The sequence below is a fragment of the Cinclus cinclus genome, chromosome 36 (assembly GCF_963662255.1).
Source record: "Cinclus cinclus chromosome 36, bCinCin1.1, whole genome shotgun sequence".
Classification (NCBI taxonomy): domain Eukaryota; kingdom Metazoa; phylum Chordata; class Aves; order Passeriformes; family Cinclidae; genus Cinclus; species Cinclus cinclus.
Genome location: NC_085081.1, coordinates 619342 through 637198, shown reverse-complemented (window position 1 = coordinate 637198; position 17857 = coordinate 619342). Strand labels below are relative to the sequence as shown.

Sequence of the window (17857 nt, the reverse complement as noted above, 5' to 3'; positions counted from 1 at the left end):
AAATCCCCTCAGGAGTCCCCAAAATCCCCTCAGGAACCCCCAAATCCCCTCAGGATCCCAAAATCCCCTCAGGATTCCTTCTCAGATCTCCCCAAAATTTCCTCAGGATCCCCCAAAATTCCCTCAGGATCCCCCAAATCCCCTCACGATTCCCGCCGAAATCTCCTCAGTTCCCCATTAAAATCCCCTCAGGATTCCTTCTCAAATCTCCCAAAATCCCCTCAGGACTCCCCAAAATCCCCTCAGGATTCCCCAAATCCCTTCAGGATCCCAAAATCCGCTCAGGACTCCCCAAAATCCCCTCAGGATCCCCCAAATCCCCTCACGATTCCCGCCGAAATCCCCTCACGGTTTCCCGTTAAAATCCCCTCAGGATTCCTTCTCAGATCTCCCCAAACTCCCTCAGGATTCCCCCAAATCCCCTCAGGACTCCCCAAAATCCCCTCAGGATCCCAAAATCCCCTCAGGATCCCCAAATCCCCTCACGATTCCCGCCGAAATCTCCTCAGTTCCCCATTAAAATCCCCTCAGGATTCCTTCTCAAATCTCCCCAAACTCCCTCAGGATTCCCCCAAATCCCCTCAGGAGTCCCCAGATCCCCTCAGGATCCCAAAATCCCCTCAGGATCCCAAAATCCCCTCAGGATTCCTTCTCAGATCTCCCCAAAATCCCCTCAGGACTCCCCAAATCCCCTCACGATTCCCGCCGAAATCCCCTCACGGTTCCCCGTTAAAATCCCCTCAGGATTCCTTCTCAGATCTCCCCAAATCCCCTCACGGTTCCCCGTTAAAATCCCCTCAGGATTCCTTCTCAGATCTCCCCAAATCCCCTCAGGCTTCCCGCCAAAATCCCCTCAGGACTCCCCATTAAAATCCCCTCACGATTTCCTCTCGAATCCCCTCGGAGCCTCCCAAAACCCCCTGAGGACTCCCCCAGACCCCTCCTCTCTCACCGCCCGCCGGCAGCAGCAGCAGCAGCAGCAGCAGCAGCAGCGGCGGCAGCACCGGCCCCGCTCCGGGCCCCGCTCCCGGCTCCCGCCGCCGCCTCCTCATCGCTCCTGGGCCTCTGTGGGACCCTTCCGGTCCCCCCCACTTCCCCTCACCTGAACGCGGCCACGCCCCTTGTACCTGTCCGGAATCTGCCCATTACCCCCCTCCCCACACACACACACACACCCCTCATCACCTGGCTGCCAACTCACCCCTGTCACCTGTACAGGCACTTCCTGTTTTCAGAATCTGCGTCACGGCCACGCCCAGAGCGTACCTGGGCGGGGAGGTTCCTCCCCTCTTACCTGTACCGGGTGAAATGGCGGCTCCCGCACACCTGGGCAGGTACCTGCAGCTCTGCCCAGTACCTGGTACTTGCATGGGAATCTTCATGGCCCTCATTAATCCCGCTAGGCCACGTCCACACATTCCATTTATGGGCAAGCCACGCCCCTTACTTTAAATAGAGTCTAAACCACGCCCCGTTTTCCATTTATGGGCAAACCGCGCCACGAATTGGCAGCACCTAGCCCCGCCCCCAATTTCCATTTATGGGCAAATTATGCCCCTCACCTTAAAAGGACAACTCCAGGCCACGCCCAGACTTCCATTTATGGGCAAACCACACCTCTTTAAGGTAAATGACGTGTGTAAACCACGCCCCGATTGCCATTTATGGGCGAACACCCATATTGGCGATAAGCCACGCCCATTATGCAAATCCACCCGGCTAGGCACGCCCCGCCCACCACCCTTAAAGTGACCTCACCCCCCCTTATTATGACGTCACCACCTAACGAGCTCGTTAATGACTCTTTAATTAACCCCGCGACCGGAAGCGCCTCATTAACTCCTTAATGAGCTCACAGCCCTCCCAATCAACCCCCATCCAATCAGAATCCACCGACAAATTCCTTCCCCCCCCAAAAAAATTCCTTTATTGGAAGTGGGGGAGGGGAAGGTTAAAAGCTTGGGGGAGGGGCAGATGGGGAAGGGTGGGGGAGGGGCGGTAGATTAAAAAACGGGGGGTGGGGGAGGGGCTCAGTACGGCCGCTCCCGTCGGTCCTGCCGGTGGTCACCCCTGCGGACACACGGACACCCCCGTCGGACCCAAATTCCCCGTTTTTCACCCCAAAAAAAAAAAAAAAAAAAAAAAAAAAACCCACCCAAAAAAAACCCCCATCGGTTCACCCCCCCCCCAAATTTCCTCTTCTCCCCCTCCCCCCCCCCCAAAAAAAAAAATCATTTTTTTATTACCCCAAATTTGCCCGAAATTCCCGATTTCTTCCCCCCACGATTCCCTTTTTTTCATCCCCCAAAAAAATCCATTTTTTATTTTTTTTTTTTACCTTAACTTCGCCCCAAATTCCAGCGTTTTTCACCCCCGCAAAAAAAAAATTCCCATCGTTTCACCCCAAAATTTCCTGCTTTTCCTCCCCCAAAATTCCCGTTTTCTCCCCCAAATCCCTTTTTTTTTCCCCAAAATCCCGACTTTTTTTTCCCCCAAATCTCCCTTTTTTTTCCCCCCCCAAAAAATTTCCTTTTTTCCCCCAAAATCCCCCGGTTTTTCTCCAAAACCCCCCTTTTTTTCTCCCCCAAAACCCCCCTTTTTTCTCCCCCAAAATCCCCCTTTTTTCCCCAAAATTCCTTTCTTTCCCCCAAATTCCTTTTTTTCCCCAAAATCCCACATTTTTTCCCCCCCAAATCCCTTTTTCCCCCCAAAATTCCCCTTTTTTTCCCCCAAAATCCCACATTTATTCCCCCAAAATCCCCCTTTTTTCCCCCAAAATCCCTTTTCCCCCAAAATCCCCTTTTCCCCAAAATCCCACATTCTCTTTTCCCCCCAAAATCCCTTTTTTTCCCCAAAATTCTGCATTTTTTCCCCCGAATTCCCTTTTTTTTCCCCAAAATCCCCCCCTTTTTTCCCCCCAAAATTCCCTTTTTTCCCCCCAAATCTCCCTTTTTTCCCCCCCCCAAAAAAATTTCCTTTTTTCCCCCAAAATCCCCCGGTTTTTCCCCAAAACCCCCCTTTTTTCTCCCCCAAAATCCCCCTTTTTCTTCCCCAAAATCCCCCTTTGTCCCCCAAAAATTCCCCTTTTCCCCCAAAATTCCCCTTTTTTCCCCCCAAAATTCCCTTTTTCCCAAAACCCCCCTTTTTTCCCAAAACCCCCCTTTTTTTCCCCAAAAATTCCCCTTTTTTCCCCCCAAATCCCCTTTTCCCCCCCAAAATTCCCCCTTTTTTCCCCAAAAATCCCCTTTTTTTTCCCCTCCCCCTCCCCGAATTTCTGTAAATTTCCCCCTGAAACCCCCGTTTTTTTCGTTTTTTTCGTTTTTTTTTTTCTTTTCCCAAAATCCCCGTTTTTCACCCCAAACCCTCCCTCACCTGTTGTCCATCTTGCCGGGTCCGAACCCTCCCCGGTCTCCTCCTCCTCTTCCTCCCCGGAATCCGCCCCGGTCGCCGCCGCGGCCGCGGAAACCCCCGCGGTCGAACCCCCCGCGGCCGCCGCGCCGGTCCTCGAACCCGCCCCCACCTGTGGGGACAGGTGAGTCTGTACAGGTGTGTACAGGTTTGTGTGTACAGGTGTGTACAGGTGTACAAACCCCCGCGGTCGAACCCCCCGCGGCCGCCGCGCCGGTCCTCGAACCCGCCCCCACCTGTGGGGACAGGTGAGTCTGTACAGGTGTGTACAGGTTTGTGTGTACAGGTGTGTACAGGTGTACAAACCCCCGCGGTCGAACCCCCCGCGGCCGCCGCGCCGGTCCTCGAACCCGCCCCCACCTGTGGGGACAGGTGAGTCTGTACAGGTGTGTACAGGTTTGTGTGTACAGGTGTGTACAGGTGTACAAACCCCCGCGGTCGAACCCCCCGCGGCCGCCGCGCCGGTCCTCGAACCCGCCCCCACCTGTGGGGACAGGTGAGTCTGTACAGGTGTGTACAGGTGTGTGTGTACAGGTGTGTGTGTACAGGTGTGTACAGGTGTACAAACCCCCGCGGTCGAACCCCCCGCGGCCGCCGCGCCGGTCCTCGAACCCGCCCCCACCTGTGGGGACAGGTGAGTCTGTACAGGTGTGTACAGGTTTGTGTGTACAGGTGTGTACAGGTGTACAAACCCCCGCGGTCGAACCCCCCGCGGCCGCCGCGCCGGTCCTCGAACCCGCCCCCACCTGTGGGGACAGGTGAGTCTGTACAGGTGTGTGTGTACAGGTGTGTGTGTACAGGTGTGTACAGGTGTGTGTGTACAGGTGAGTCTGTACAGGTGTGTACAGGTGTGTGTGTACAGGTGTGTGTGTACAGGTGTGTACAGGTGTACAAACCCCCGTGGTCGAACCCCCCGCGGCCGCCGCGCCGGTCCTCGAACCCGCCCCCACCTGTGGGGACAGGTGAGTCTGTACAGGTGTACAGGTGTGTCTGTGTGTGTACAGGTGTGCAGAGGTGTGTGTACAGGTGAGTACAGGTGTGTCTGTGTGGGTACAGGTGTGTACAGGTGTACAAACCCCCGTGGTCGAACCCCCCGCGGCCGCCGCTCCCGTCCTCAAACCCGCCCCCACCTGTGGGGACAGGTGAGTCTGTACAGGTGTGTCTGTGTGTGTACAGGTGTGTACGTACATGTGTGCACAGGTAGGTGCATACAGCTGTACCCAGGTTTAGTTTTCCATCCTTACCCAGGTGTATTCCAGGTACCCCCAGGTGTGTCCCCCTAGGTGTTTCTAACCCCTCCATCCTCACCCAGGTGTGTCCCTCCCCTCCCTCCCCAGGTGTTTCTAACCCCTCCATCCTCACCCAGGTGTGTCCCTCCCCTCCCTCCCCAGGTGTTTCTAACCCCTCCATCCTCACCCAGGTGTGTCCCTCCCCTCCCTCCCCAGGTGTTTCTAACCCCTCCATCCTCACCCAGGTGTGTCCCCCCCCTCCACCCCCAGGTGTTTTCTCCTTCCTCCATCCTTACCCAGGTGATTTCCTCCTCCTCCTCCTCCTCCTCCTCCTCGGCCGCCGCCCCCCCCCGGGGTATTTTCCGGCTCCGCCCCCGCCCAGGTGAGGCCCCCCGGGCCCCCCCTCAGGTTTGGGAGCCTTGCACTGGTTGCACTCGTTCCGCCACGAGAAGTTCATGTTCTCACACGCCCTGTGATGTCATCGGTGATGTCATCGGTGACGTCACAGACCCAGCAGGTCCCATCCCAGTCCCTCCCGGTTCCCCCCCGATCCCTTCCCCACGTTCTCACGCGCGCTGTGATGCCATCGGTGACGTCATCAGGTCACCGATGACATCACAGGCACAACATCCCAGTTTAACCCAGTCCCGTCCCAGTTTCTCCCAATCCCCTCCCAGTCCAAACCAATCCAAAACCAGTATAAACCAGTCCAAACCAGTACAGACCAATGGCGGTCTCTAATGTGGAGCCATCTCGGGCGGCCATTTTGGGGGCTGCCATCTTGGGCAGCCATTTTGAATTAGTCCCTTACTATAAACCAGTAAAACCCAGTATGAACTAGTTCAAACCAGTACAAACCAACGGCGCTCCGTAATGTGGAGCCATTTTGGGTGGCCATTTTGGAATCCTTAATGGGCGCCGCCATTTTAGGTAGTTATGGGGGCTGCCATCTTGGGCAGCCATTTTGAATTGGTCCCTTACTATAAACTAGTATGAACCAGTCTAAACCAGTCCAAACCAGTACAAACCAATAGCTGTCTATAACAAGGAGCCATCTCGGGCGGCCATGTTGGAATCCCTAATGGGCGCCGCCATTTTGGGCAGTTATGGGGGCTGCCATCTTGGGTGGCCATATTGGAATCCCTAATGGGTGCCGCCATTTTGGGCAGTTATGGGGGCTGCCATCTTGGGTGGCCATATTGGAATCCCTAATGGAGGCCGCCATTATGGGCAGTTATGGGGGCTGCCATCTTGGGTGGCCATATTGGAATCCCTAATAGGGGCCGCCATTTTGGGCAGTTATGGGGGCTGCCATCTTGGGTGGCCATGTTGGAATCCCTAATGGGCGCCGCCATTTTGGGCAGTTATGGGGGCTGCCATCTTGGGTGGCCATATTGGAATCCCTAATGGAGGCCGCCATTATGGGCAGTTATGGGGGCTGCCATCTTGGGTGGCCATGTTGGAATCCCTAATGGGCGCCGCCATTTTGGGCAGTTATGGGGGCTGCCATCTTGGGTGGCCATATTGGAATCCCTAATGGAGGCCGCCATTATGGGCAGTTATGGGGGCTGCCATCTTGGGTGGCCATATTGGAATCCCTAATGGAGGCCGCCATTATGGGCAGTTATGGGGGCTGCCATCTTGGGCGGCCATATTGGAATCCCTAATGGGCACCGCCATTTTGGGTAGTTATGGGGTCTGCCATTTTGAATTGGTCCCTTATTATAACCCAGTATAAACCAGTATAAACCAGTATAAACTCACGGGTTTGGGCATTTCCAGTCTCCCGCTCTCTGCTGGGCCCCTCCCCCACCGGTGAAACCCCCGCGGCCTCCGGAGCCTCCGGAACCGAAACCGCCCCGGCCCATGGGACCTGAAATGGGGTAAAAAAATGAGATTTTGGGCAAAAAGAGAAATTTGGGATTTCCAGAATCTGCTTTGGGCCGTGGGAACTGAAATGGGGGAAAAAAATTTTGGTAAAAAATCAGAAATTTAGAAATTGGAATTGGGGATTTTGAAGTGAAATAGGAGGATTTTAGTGTGAAAAATGCAGATTTTTGGGGTGAAAAAGGGGGATTTTGGGATAGAAATGGGATCATTTTAGGGTGAAAAAATCAGATTTTTTGGGGGGAAAAAAATGCAGCTTTTTTGGGGTGAAATATGGAATTATTTTAGGGTGAAAAAATGCAGATTTTTGGGGTGAAAAATGCAGATTTTTGGGGTGAAAAATGGGATTATTTTAGGATGAACAATTCAGATTTTTGAGGTGAAAAAATCAGATTTTTAGGGTGAAAAAATGCAGATTTTAGGGGTGAAAAAATCAGATTTTTGGGGGGGAAGAAATCAAATTTTTGGGGTGAAAAATGGGATTATTTTAGTGTGAACAATTCGGTTTTTGGGGTGAAAAAATTCATATTTTTGGGGTGAAATATGGGATTATTTTAGGGTGAAAATCAAGACTTTTTTGGGGGGGGACAAAATCAGATTTTTGGGGTGAAAAATGGGATTATTTTAGGGTGGAAAAATCTGATTTTGGGGGATTAAAAAAAATCCGATTTTTGGGGTGAAAAATTCAGATTTTTAGGGTGAAAAATGCAGATTTTAGGGGTGAAAAAATCAGATTTTTGGGGGGGGAAGAAATCAAGATTTTTGGGGTGAGAAAGGGGGATTTTGGGGTGAAAATGGAGGATTTTGGCACTCACCTCCCCGGCCCCGGCCGCGGCCACCCCCTCCCCGGCTGAAATCCGCCCGGCGCGTGGCGAAGGAAACCTTGATGGGATTTCCAGAAAATTCTTTCCCTGCAATAGATGGGAATGGGGGAAAAATGTTAAAAATAACTGGTGAGGAACTGGGGGAAAATGGGAAAAAATGGGGGGAAAATGGGGGGGAAACTGGGAAAGAAATGGGGGGGAAAAATCTGAGAAAATGGGGGGGAAATGAGAAAAAATGGGGGAAAAAAATGAAAATTGAGAAACTGGAGGAAAATGGGAAAAAAGTGGGGGGAAATGGGAAAAATTAAAGGAAATAATGGGTGAGGAATTGGGGAAAAAATGGGGGGAAATAAAATTGAGAAACTGGAGGAAAATGGGAAAAAAGTGGGGGGAAATGGGAAAAATTAAAGGAAATAATGGGTGAGGAATTGGGGAAAAAATGGGGGGAAATGGGGGAAAATAAAAGTTGAGAAAATGGGGGAAAATGGGAAAAAATGGGGGGAAAATGGGGGGGAAACTGGGAAAGAAATGGGGGGGAAAAATCTGAGAAAATGGGGGGGAAATGAGAAAAAATGTGGGGAAAAAATGAAAGTTGAGAAACTGGAGGAAAATGGGAAAAAAGTGGGGGGAAATGGGAAAAATTAAAGGAAATAATGGGTGAGGAATTGGGGAAAAAATGGGGGGAAATAAAATTGAGAAACTGGAGGAAAATGGGAAAAAAGTGGGGGGAAATGGGAAAAATTAAAGGAAATAATGGGTGAGGAATTGGGGAAAAAATGGGGGGAAATGGGGGGAAAATGGGAAAAAATGGGGGAAAATAAAAGTTGAGAAAATGGGGGAAAATGGGAAAAACTGGGGGGAAAATGGGAAAAACAGCAGGTGAGAAATTGGGGGAAAATGGGAAAAATTAGAAGGTGAGGAATTGGGGAAAAATGGGGAAAAATGGGGAAAAATAACGGGTGAGGAATTGGGAGAAATGGGAAAAAAGAACAGGTGAGAAATTGGGGGGGAATGCAAGAATTTTGGGTTAAAAAGCTGAAATTTTGCTAATAAAAAGCAGGAATTTTGGGGATAAAAAGAAGGAATTCTGGGGTAAAAAAGTAGGAATTTTGGGGTAAAACGTAGGAATTCTGGGCATAAAAAAAGCAGGGATTTTGGGGTAAAAAAGAAGGAATTCTGGGGTAAAAAAGTAGGAATTTTGGGGTAAAAAGTAGGAATTCTGGGCATAAAAAAAGCAGGGATTTTGGGGTAAAAAAGAAGGAATTTTTGGGATAAAAAGCAGGAATTTGGGATCAAAGCAGGAATTTGGGGCTCGGGGCGAGAATTCCAGGTGGGAATTGGGGGAATTTCGGGACCGACCAGACAGGAGGAATTTGGGATCAAAGCAGGAATTTTTGGGATAAAAAGCAGGAATTTGCGATCAAAGCAGGAATTTGGGGCTTGGGGGTGAGAATTCCAGGTGGGAATTGGGGGATTTTGGGACCGACCAGACAGGAGGAATTTGGGATCAAAGCAGGAATTTTTGGGATAAAAAGCAGGAATTTGCGATCAAAGCAGGAATTTGGGGCTTGGGGGTGAGAATTCCAGGTGGGAATTGGGGGATTTTGGGACCGACCAGACAGGAGGAATTTGGGATCAAAGCAGGAATTTTTGGGATAAAAAGCAGGAATTTGGGATCAAAGCAGGAATTTGGGGCTCGGGGTGAGAATTCCAGGTGGGAATTGGGGGAATTTTGGGACCGACCAGACAGGAGAAATTTGGGATTAAAACAGGAACTTTTGGGTAAAAAGCAGGAATTTTGGGGTAAAAAGCAGGAATTTGGGATCAAAGCAGGAATTCGGGGCTCGGTGTGAGAATTCCAGGTGGGAATTGGGGGATTTTGGGACCGACCAGACAGGAGAAATTTGGGATTAAAACAGGAACTTTTGGGTAAAAAGCACGAATTTTGGGGTAAAAAGCAGGAATTTGGGATCAAAGCAGGAATTTGGGGCTCGGGGTGAGAATTCCAGGTGGGAATTTGGGGATTTTGGGACCGACCGTCGAACCAGTCGATGGCCGCCTTGGCCGAGGGCGGGTCATCGAAGGACACGGTGGCCTCGCCCTTGAGCTTGCCGGTCTCGCGGTCGGTGTAGAGATTGATCATGGGCTGGCCGGTCTTCTTGTTGGTCTGGGGACAGAGGGACGGTGAGTGACCCCTGAGTGACCCCTGAGTGACCCCTGAGTGACCCTGAGTGACCCCTGAGTGACCACAGTGACCCCTGAGTGACCCCTGAGTGACCCCTGAGTGACCCCTGAGTGACCCTGAGTGACCCCTGAGTGACCCTGAGTGACACCTGAGTGACCCTGAGTGACCTCTGAGTGACCCCTGAATGACCTGAGTGACCCCTGAGTGACCCTGAGTGACCTCTGAGTGACCCCAAATGACCTGAGTGACCCTGAGTGACCCCTGAGTGACCCTGGGTGACCCCTGACACCTGAGTGACCTCTGAGTGACCTCTGAGTGACCAGTGAGTGACCTCTGAGTGACCTATCTCACCTGTACCTGCTGTGTCTCACCTGTCCCGGGTGTGCCTCCCCTGCTCTACCCCACCTGTCCCAGGTGTGTCTCCCCTGCTCTACCCCACCTGTCCCAGGTGTGTCTCACCTGTCCCAGGTGTGTCTCCCCAGTTCTACCCCACCTGTCTCAGGTGTGTCTCCCCAGTTCTATCCCACCTGTCCCAGGTGTGTCTCCCCTGCTCTACCCCACCTGTCCCAGGTGTGTCTCACCTGTCCCAGATGTGTCTCCCCTGTTCTACCCCACCTGTCTCAGGTGTGTCTCCCCAGTTCTATCCCACCTGTCCCAGGTGTGTCTCCCCTGTTCTACCCCACCTGTCCCAGGTGTGTCTCACCTGCTCTACCCCACCTGTCCCAGGTGTGTCTCACCTGTCCCAGATGTGTCTCCCCTGTTCTACCCCACCTGTCTCAGGTGTGTCTCCCCAGTTCTATCCCACCTGTCCCAGGTGTGTCTCCCCTGCTCTACCCCACCTGTCCCAGGTGTGTCTCCCCTGTTCTACCCCACCTGTCTCAGGTGTGTCTCCCCAGTTCTATCCCACCTGTCCCAGGTGTGTCTCACCTGTCCCAGGTGTGTCTCCCCTGTTCTACCCCACCTGTCCCAGGTGTGTCTCCCCTGCTCTACCCCACCTGTCCCAGGTGTGTCTTACCTGTCCCAGGTGTGTCTCCCCTGCTCTACCCCACCTGTCCCAGGTGTGTCTCCCCTGCTCTACCCCACCTGTCCCAGGTGTGCCTCCTCACCTTGATGATGCCGATCTGTTTGAAGTAATCCGCCACCGACTCGATGGTGACGTTCTCTCCCAGCCCCTGCACGAAGATCGTGTTGTTGTCCGAGTTGTCCTGCTCACCTGCCGTTAATTAATTCATTAATTAGCGTTCATTAGCACTAATTACTGACAGTACTAATTAACCCCTCCCCCACACCACAATCTCCTTAATTAACCTATTATTAAAATCCTTACCCTCCACTTCATGTTCTCTAATTACCCCTTAATTAAATCCTTAATTAAATCCTTAATTAAATCCTTAATTAAACCCTTAATTACCCCAATCAAATCCATTCTTCCCCGGAATTAACCCCACATCATCACCACTAATTAACCCCAATCAAAGCCATTAATTACCTGTTAATTAATTAACCCTTACCCCACTCATTCCTGCTAATTACCCCTTAATTAAATCCTTAATTAAATCCTTAATTACCCCAATCAAATCCATTAATTACCTGTTAATTAATTAACCCTTACCCCACTCATTCCTGCTAATTACCCCTTAATTAAATCCTTAATTAAATCCTTAATTAAATCCTTAATTACCCCAATCAAATCCATTCTTCCCCGGAATTAACCCCACATCATCACCACTAATTAACCCCAATCAAAGCCATTAATTACCTGTTAATTAATTAACCCTTACCCCACTCATTCCTGCTAATTACCCCTTAATTAAATCCTTAATTAAACCCTTAATTAAACCCTTAATTACCCCAATCAAATCCATTCTTCCCCGGAATTAACCCCACCCCAGCACTAATGAACCTCTAATAAATTCCATTAATTAATCCCCACGTCACCCCTTAATTAAATCTTTAATTAATCAATTCATTAATTACCTGCATCGTGCCTTGGCCCCTGGTCCCGGGGTCCTTTTTTGGGATCACATGAAAAATAAAATGAGAGAAAAAAAAATAAAATTAAATTAAAAAAAAAAACCCACAACCCCAACAATTATGCTAATTATGCAAATGAGGGGGTGGAGCCTCATCCACCCCTCCCCCACCTTTGCCCCTCCCCCCGCCGGCTCCATTTTGAGGCCAAAATTCCCAAATTTAGCAGCAAAAATTGATTTTTTTTTCCCCCGAATTTCTCCCCAAAAATGGCTCTGGAGACACCGAATTTTTTTGGGTTTTTTTTTCAATTATTTTCCCTTTTCTTGATTTTTTTTCTTTGTTTTTTCACCTTTTTTTCCTCCTTTTTTCCCACATTTTCCCTCCAGTTTTTTTTCCATTTTTCCCTTGGATTTTCCCTTAAATTTTTCCTTTTTTTTCCCCCCGCTTTTCCCTCAGATTTTTCCAATTTTTTTTCCCTTCGATTTTCCTTTTTATTTTTTCAGTTTTCCATTAATTTTTTCCATTATTTTTCCACTTTTCCCTTAGATTTTCCATTTTTTGTTACATTTTTCCCTTCGATTTTCCATTTTTTTGCACTTTTTCTTTAGATTTTTCTTTTTTTGCACATTAACCTTAAATTTTTCCATTTTTTTCCACTTTTCCCTTAAATTTTTCCGGTTTTTTTCCACCTTTTCCTTCGATTTTTCCCTTTTTTTCCCCACTTTTTCCTTAAATTTTCCAATTTTTTCCACTTTTCCCTTAAATTTTTCCATTTTTTTCCACCTTTTCCTTCGATTTTTCCCTTTTTTTTCCCCCACTTTTTCCTTAAATTTTCCAATTTTTTCCACTTTTCCCTTAAATTCTTTTTTTTCCATTTTTCCCTTAAATTTTTCCATTTTTTTTCCACTTTTCCCTTAAATTTTTCCATTTTTTTCCCACTTTTCCCTTCGATTTTTCCCTTAATTTTTCCATTTTTTTTTCACTTTTCCCTTAAATTTTCCCTTTTTACATTTTTCTCTAGAATTTCCTTTTTTTTTCGACGTTTCCCTTAAATTTTTCTTTTTCCTTCCACTTTTCCCTTAAAATTTTCCTTTTTTCCACTTTTCTTTTAATTTTTTCCTTTTTTTTTCCACTTTTCCCTTAAATTTTCCATTTTTTCCACTTTTCCCTTAAATTTTTCCATTTCTTTTCCATTTTTCCCTTAAATTTTTCCTTTTTTTTACCACTTTTCCCTTAAATTTTTCCATTTTTTTTCCACTTTTCCCTTAAATTTTTCCATTTTTTTCCCATTTTTCCCTTAAATTTTCAATTCTTTTCCATTTTTCCCTTAAATTTTTCCTTTTTTTAACCACTTTTCCCTTGAATTTTTCCATTTTTTTCCACTTATCCCTTCGATTTTTTTTTCCACTTTTCCGTTTAAATTTTTCTTTTTTTTTTATAATTTTCCGTTTGATTTTTCATTTTCTTTTTTTACATTTTCCCTTAAATTTTTCCATTTTTTTCCACTTTTCCCTAAAACTTTTCCATTTTTCTTCCACTTTTCCCTTAAATTTTTCCAATTTTTTCCACCTTTCCCTTCCATTTTTCCCTTTTTTTTTTCCACTTCTCCCATAAATTTTCCAATTTTTTCCTCTTTTCCCTTAAATTCTTTTTTTTTTCCCATTTTTTCCATTTCCCCACATTTCCTCATTTTTCTCCATTTTCCCCACATTTCCTCCTCATTTTTTCACCTTTTTTTTTCAATTTTTTTCTCCATTTCTTTCATTTTTCCTCATTTTTTTCTCCATTTTTCCCACTTTTTTCTTCATTTTTTCCACCATGTTTTTTCCAATTCTTTTCTCCATTTTTCCCACATTTTCCCTTCATTTTTCCTCCATTTTTCTTCTCCATTTCTTTCGGTTTTTTCCCCATTTTTCCTCATTTTTTTCTCCATTTTTCCCACCTTTTTCTTCATTTTTTCCTCATTTTTTTTTCCATTTTCCCCACATTTCCTCCTCGTTTTTCTCCTTTTTTTCCACCTTTTTTTCCAATTTTTTTCTCCATTTCTCTCATTTTCCCCACATTTTTCTCCTTTTTTTCCACCTTTTTTTCCAATTTTTTTCTCCATTTCTCTCATTTCTCCTCATTTTTTCTCCATTTTTCCCACTTTTTCCCTTCATTTTTCCACCATTTTTTTCCATTTTTCTTCTTCATTTCTTTCGTTTTTTCCCCATTTTTCACCTTATTTTATCCCCATTTTTCCAATTTTTTTCTCCATTTTTCCCACTTTTTTCTTCATTTTTTTCCATTTTTTTCCATTTTCCTTCTCCATTTCTCTTTTTTCCTCATTTTTTTTCCATTTTCCCCACATTTCCTCATTTTTTTACATTTTTTTCAATTTTTCTTCTCCATTTTTTCCCCATTTTTTTCCATTTTCCTTCTCCATTTCTCTCCTTTTTTTTCCTCATTTTTTTTCCATTTTCCCCACATTTCCTCCTCATTTTTCACCTTTTTTTCCAATTTTTTTCTCCATTTCTCTCATTTTTCTCCTCATTTTTTTCTCCATTTTTCCCACATTTTCCTTTCATTTTTCCACCATTTTTTTCCATTTTTCTTCTCCATTTCTTTCGTTTTTTCCCCATTTTTCTCCTTATTTTATCCCCATTTTTTTCTCCATTTTTCCCACTTTTTTCTTCATTTTTTCCACCATTTTTTTCCATTTTCCTTCTCCATTTCTCTTTTTTCCTCTTTTTTTTTCCATTTTCCCCACATTTCCTCCTCATTTTTTCCCATTTTTTTTTCAATTTTTCTTCTCCATTTCTCTTTTTTCCTCATTTTTTTTTCCATTTTCCCCACATTTCCTCCTCATTTTTCTCCTTTTTTCCACCTTTTTTTTCCAATTTTTCTTCTCCATTTCTCTTTTTTCTCCTCATTTTTTTTCTCCATTTTTCCCACATTTTCCTTTCATTTTTCCACCATTTTTTTCCATTTTTCTTCTCCATTTCTTTCGTTTTTTTCCCCATTTTTCCTCATTTTTTTCTCCATTTTTCCCACTTTTTTCTTCATTTTTTCCACCATTTTTTTTCCATTTTCCCACATTTCCTCCTCATTTTTCTCCTTTTTTTCCACCTTTTTTTCCAATTTTTTTCTCCATTTCTCTCATTTTTCTCCTCAGTTTTTCTCCATTTTCCCCTCATTTTTCCACCATTTTTTCTCCTTTTTTTTTCCATTTTTCTCTCCTTTTTCTCATTTTTTCCCCCGTTTCTTCCCCCTTTCCCATTTTTAACTCAAACCACATCATTCCCCCTCCAAAAAAAAACAAAAAACAAAAACAAAAACCATAAAAAAAACCAAAAAAAAATTAAAAATAAAACCAAACAAACACCACCAACACCCTCCAAAAAAAAAAAAAAAAAATTTGGGTAAAACCTTCAGAAATTTGGACAAAACAAAAATTTCAATTTTGGCTCCACTGCAGCTCCGACCTCAGCCCCAAATTTTGGGGAAATTTTCACCTTTTTTACCAAAATTCCACCAAAAAAAATCCTCAAGGTCACCGACGCTTTTCCACCAAAACTCCACAAATTTGGGGATTTTTTTGTCCCCAAAACCACCAAAATTTTTTTTTTTTTTTTAAATCACACATGCAACGTTTTTAACCAAAATTCTTTTTTTTTGCCCCATATCCCACCCTCAAAAAAAATAAAAATAAAAATAAATCAGCGTTTTTTATTTCTTTTTCCACCATTTTTACCCCCCCAAAAAAAATTTATTTTTTTTTTTTGTATTTTTATGGGGTTTTTTTTGGGTTTTTTTTTAATCCGCTTAAATTTTGGTTTTATTCCAGCAAAAATGGGGGAAAAAAAAAAAATAACAAACAACAACAACAAAAAAAAAATAAAATACACAACAAAAGAAATAAAAATAAATTTTAAAATTTTTATCTTTTTTTTTTTTTTTTTTGCCTTTTTTTTTTTTTTTAATTTTTGGGGTTTTATTTTTTTGGGGTGAAAACCTCGAATTTTGGGACTTACCACCGAATTTATTGAATCCACCACGCTCACCACCGCTGAGGAGATAAATTAGAAGATAATCAGGAATTTTGGAACCCCCTGCCTAAAAAAATCTGGGAATTGTTGGAAGGAAAAAAAAAAAAAAAAAAAAAAAAAAAACCAAATAAAAAAAGGAAATAAAATTTTGGAGAAAAAAAAAAAATACAATTTTTTGGGAAAAAAAAATACAATTTTTTGGAAAAAAAATACAATTTTTTGGAAAAAAAATTACAATTTTTTGGGAAAAAAAAATTAAAATTTTTTGGGAAAAAAAATAAATTTTTTTTTGGGACAAAACCTAAAATTTTTTGGGAAAAAAAACCTAAATTTTTTTTGGAAAAAAACCCCAATTTTTTTTTGGAAAAAAAATTAAAATTTTTTGGAAAAAAAATCTTTGTTCTTTGGAAATTTTTTTTTTTTTTTTTGGGATCGAAACCAATAAAAAAATTAAAATTTTTGGGCTTTTTTTTAAATTTATTTTTGTTTTTTTTTTCCCTCTCCGCCGACGATTTTTTTTTTTTTTTTTTCCTCCTGGACGCAGCAAAAAAAAAAATTTAAAAAATTTAAAAAAAAAATTGGAAATTCGGCCCAAAAAAATTTGGAAAAAATTTTTTTTTTTTTTTGTCTCGTTCTCCTCCCTTTTCACCCTTAAATAAAAAAAAAAAAAAATGAAATTTTTATGTTGTTTTTTTTTTAATATTTTTTTTTTTTGCCTTTTTCTGCCTTTTTTCAACCCAAAACAGCGGCGGATTTTTTTTTTTAAATTTATTTTTAGGGTTTGTTTTTTTTTTTGTATTTTTTTGAGTTTTCGCTGCTTTTTATTTTATTTTATTTTTTGTTTTTTTTTTTTTTCACACCTGCAGCACACAAAAAGCAGAGATTGGTAAAAACAATAACAAAAAAAAAATAAAAAAACCCAAAATCCTCCCCTCCCCCTCCCCCAAAAAATACTCACCTGGATGATCCCAAAAATTTCATTTTTCCACCCAAAAAAAACCCACAAAATCATCCCAAATTTTACCCCAAATTTCATTTTTTTTGCCCATTTTTTAAAATAATTTTTCTGTTTTTTTCCCCTTTTTTTTTTGTTCTTTTCTGATTTTTATTCCTCGAGTTTTTGTATTTTGAGTTTTTAATTTTTGCTGTTTTTTAAGGGTCTTTTTTGGGATTTTTGAACCATTTTTTGGGATTTTTGAACCCATTTTTTTAGTGTTTTAAAACCATTTTTTTGGTATTTTAAATCCATTTTTTTGGGATTTTAAACCCATTTTTTGGGATTTTTGAACCATTTTTTTAGTGTTTTAAAACCATTTTTTTGGTATTAAAAATCCATTTTTTGGGATTTTTGTACCATTTTTTCCTGCATTTTTGAACCATTTTTTTGGTATTTTAAACCCATTTTTTGGGATTTTAAACCCATTTTTTGGAATTTTTGAACCATTTTTTCTTGTATTTTAAATCCATTATTTCCGGTATTTTAAACCCATTTTTTTTGTTTTTTAAACCCATTTTTTTGTTTTTTTAAACCGATTTTTTGCTATTTTAAATCCATTTTTTTTGTATTTTAAAACCATTTTTTTGGGTTTTAAATCCATTTTTTTTTTGAGATTTTAAATCAATTTTTTTCGGTATTTTGGAACCATTTTTTGGGATTTTTGAACCATTTTTTGGTATTTTAAATCCATTTTTTTTTGCTTTTTTGAACCATTTTTTTAGTGTTTTAAAACCATTTTTTTTTGGTGTTTTTAAACCGTTTTTTGGTACTTTAAAACCTTTTATTTTTGTATTTTAACCCCATTTTTTGATATTTTTTAAACCATTTTTTGGTATTTTTGAACCGTTTTTTTGGGATTTTTGCACCTTTTATTTTTTGTATTTTAAAACCATTTTTTGCTATTTTAAATCCATTTTTTAATTTCATTTTAATCAATTTTTTAATTTCTTTTTGACCATTTTTTCCTGCATTTTTTACCTTTTCTTTAACCCCATTTTTTACCTTTTTTCCTCCATTTTTTACCCATTTTTTACCAATTTTTTACCCTTTTTCCTCCATTTTTCACCATTTTTTTCTCCATTTTTTTGTTATAATTTTTCCTGCATTTTTTATCATTTTTCTCCATTTTTAACCAATTTTTCTCCATTTTTTCTCCATTTTTTCTCCATTTTTTATCATTTTTTCGCAAATTTTAACCATTTTTCACGATTTTTCTCCATTTTTAACCATTTTTCCCCCTTTTTTTCTCCATTTTTGTTCATTTTTCTCCATTTTTTCTCAATTTTTCATCATTTTTTCACCATTTTTTATCATTTTTTCTCCAT

At 42.8% G+C, this 17857-nt stretch overlaps 1 protein-coding gene across 1 annotated transcript in view; it reads right to left on the bottom strand.

Annotated features, from left to right (window-relative positions):
- Nucleotides 1–1729: 1729 nt before the first annotated feature.
- The window catches only part of FUS (FUS RNA binding protein), a 34962-nt gene continuing 18834 nt past the window's right edge, over nt 1730–17857 (bottom strand). The window contains exons 7-15 of the mRNA XM_062512317.1: nt 15521–15555; nt 11511–11543; nt 10640–10746; nt 9386–9515; nt 7340–7435; nt 6402–6510; nt 5016–5107; nt 3373–3520; nt 1730–2070 (exon numbers count right to left, since the gene is read on the bottom strand). Of these exons, the coding sequence (XP_062368301.1) occupies nt 2031–2070; nt 3373–3520; nt 5016–5107; nt 6402–6510; nt 7340–7435; nt 9386–9515; nt 10640–10746; nt 11511–11543; nt 15521–15555 (790 nt within the window). The 3' untranslated portion in view covers nt 1730–2030. The remainder of the gene's footprint in view (nt 2071–3372; nt 3521–5015; nt 5108–6401; nt 6511–7339; nt 7436–9385; nt 9516–10639; nt 10747–11510; nt 11544–15520; nt 15556–17857) is intronic.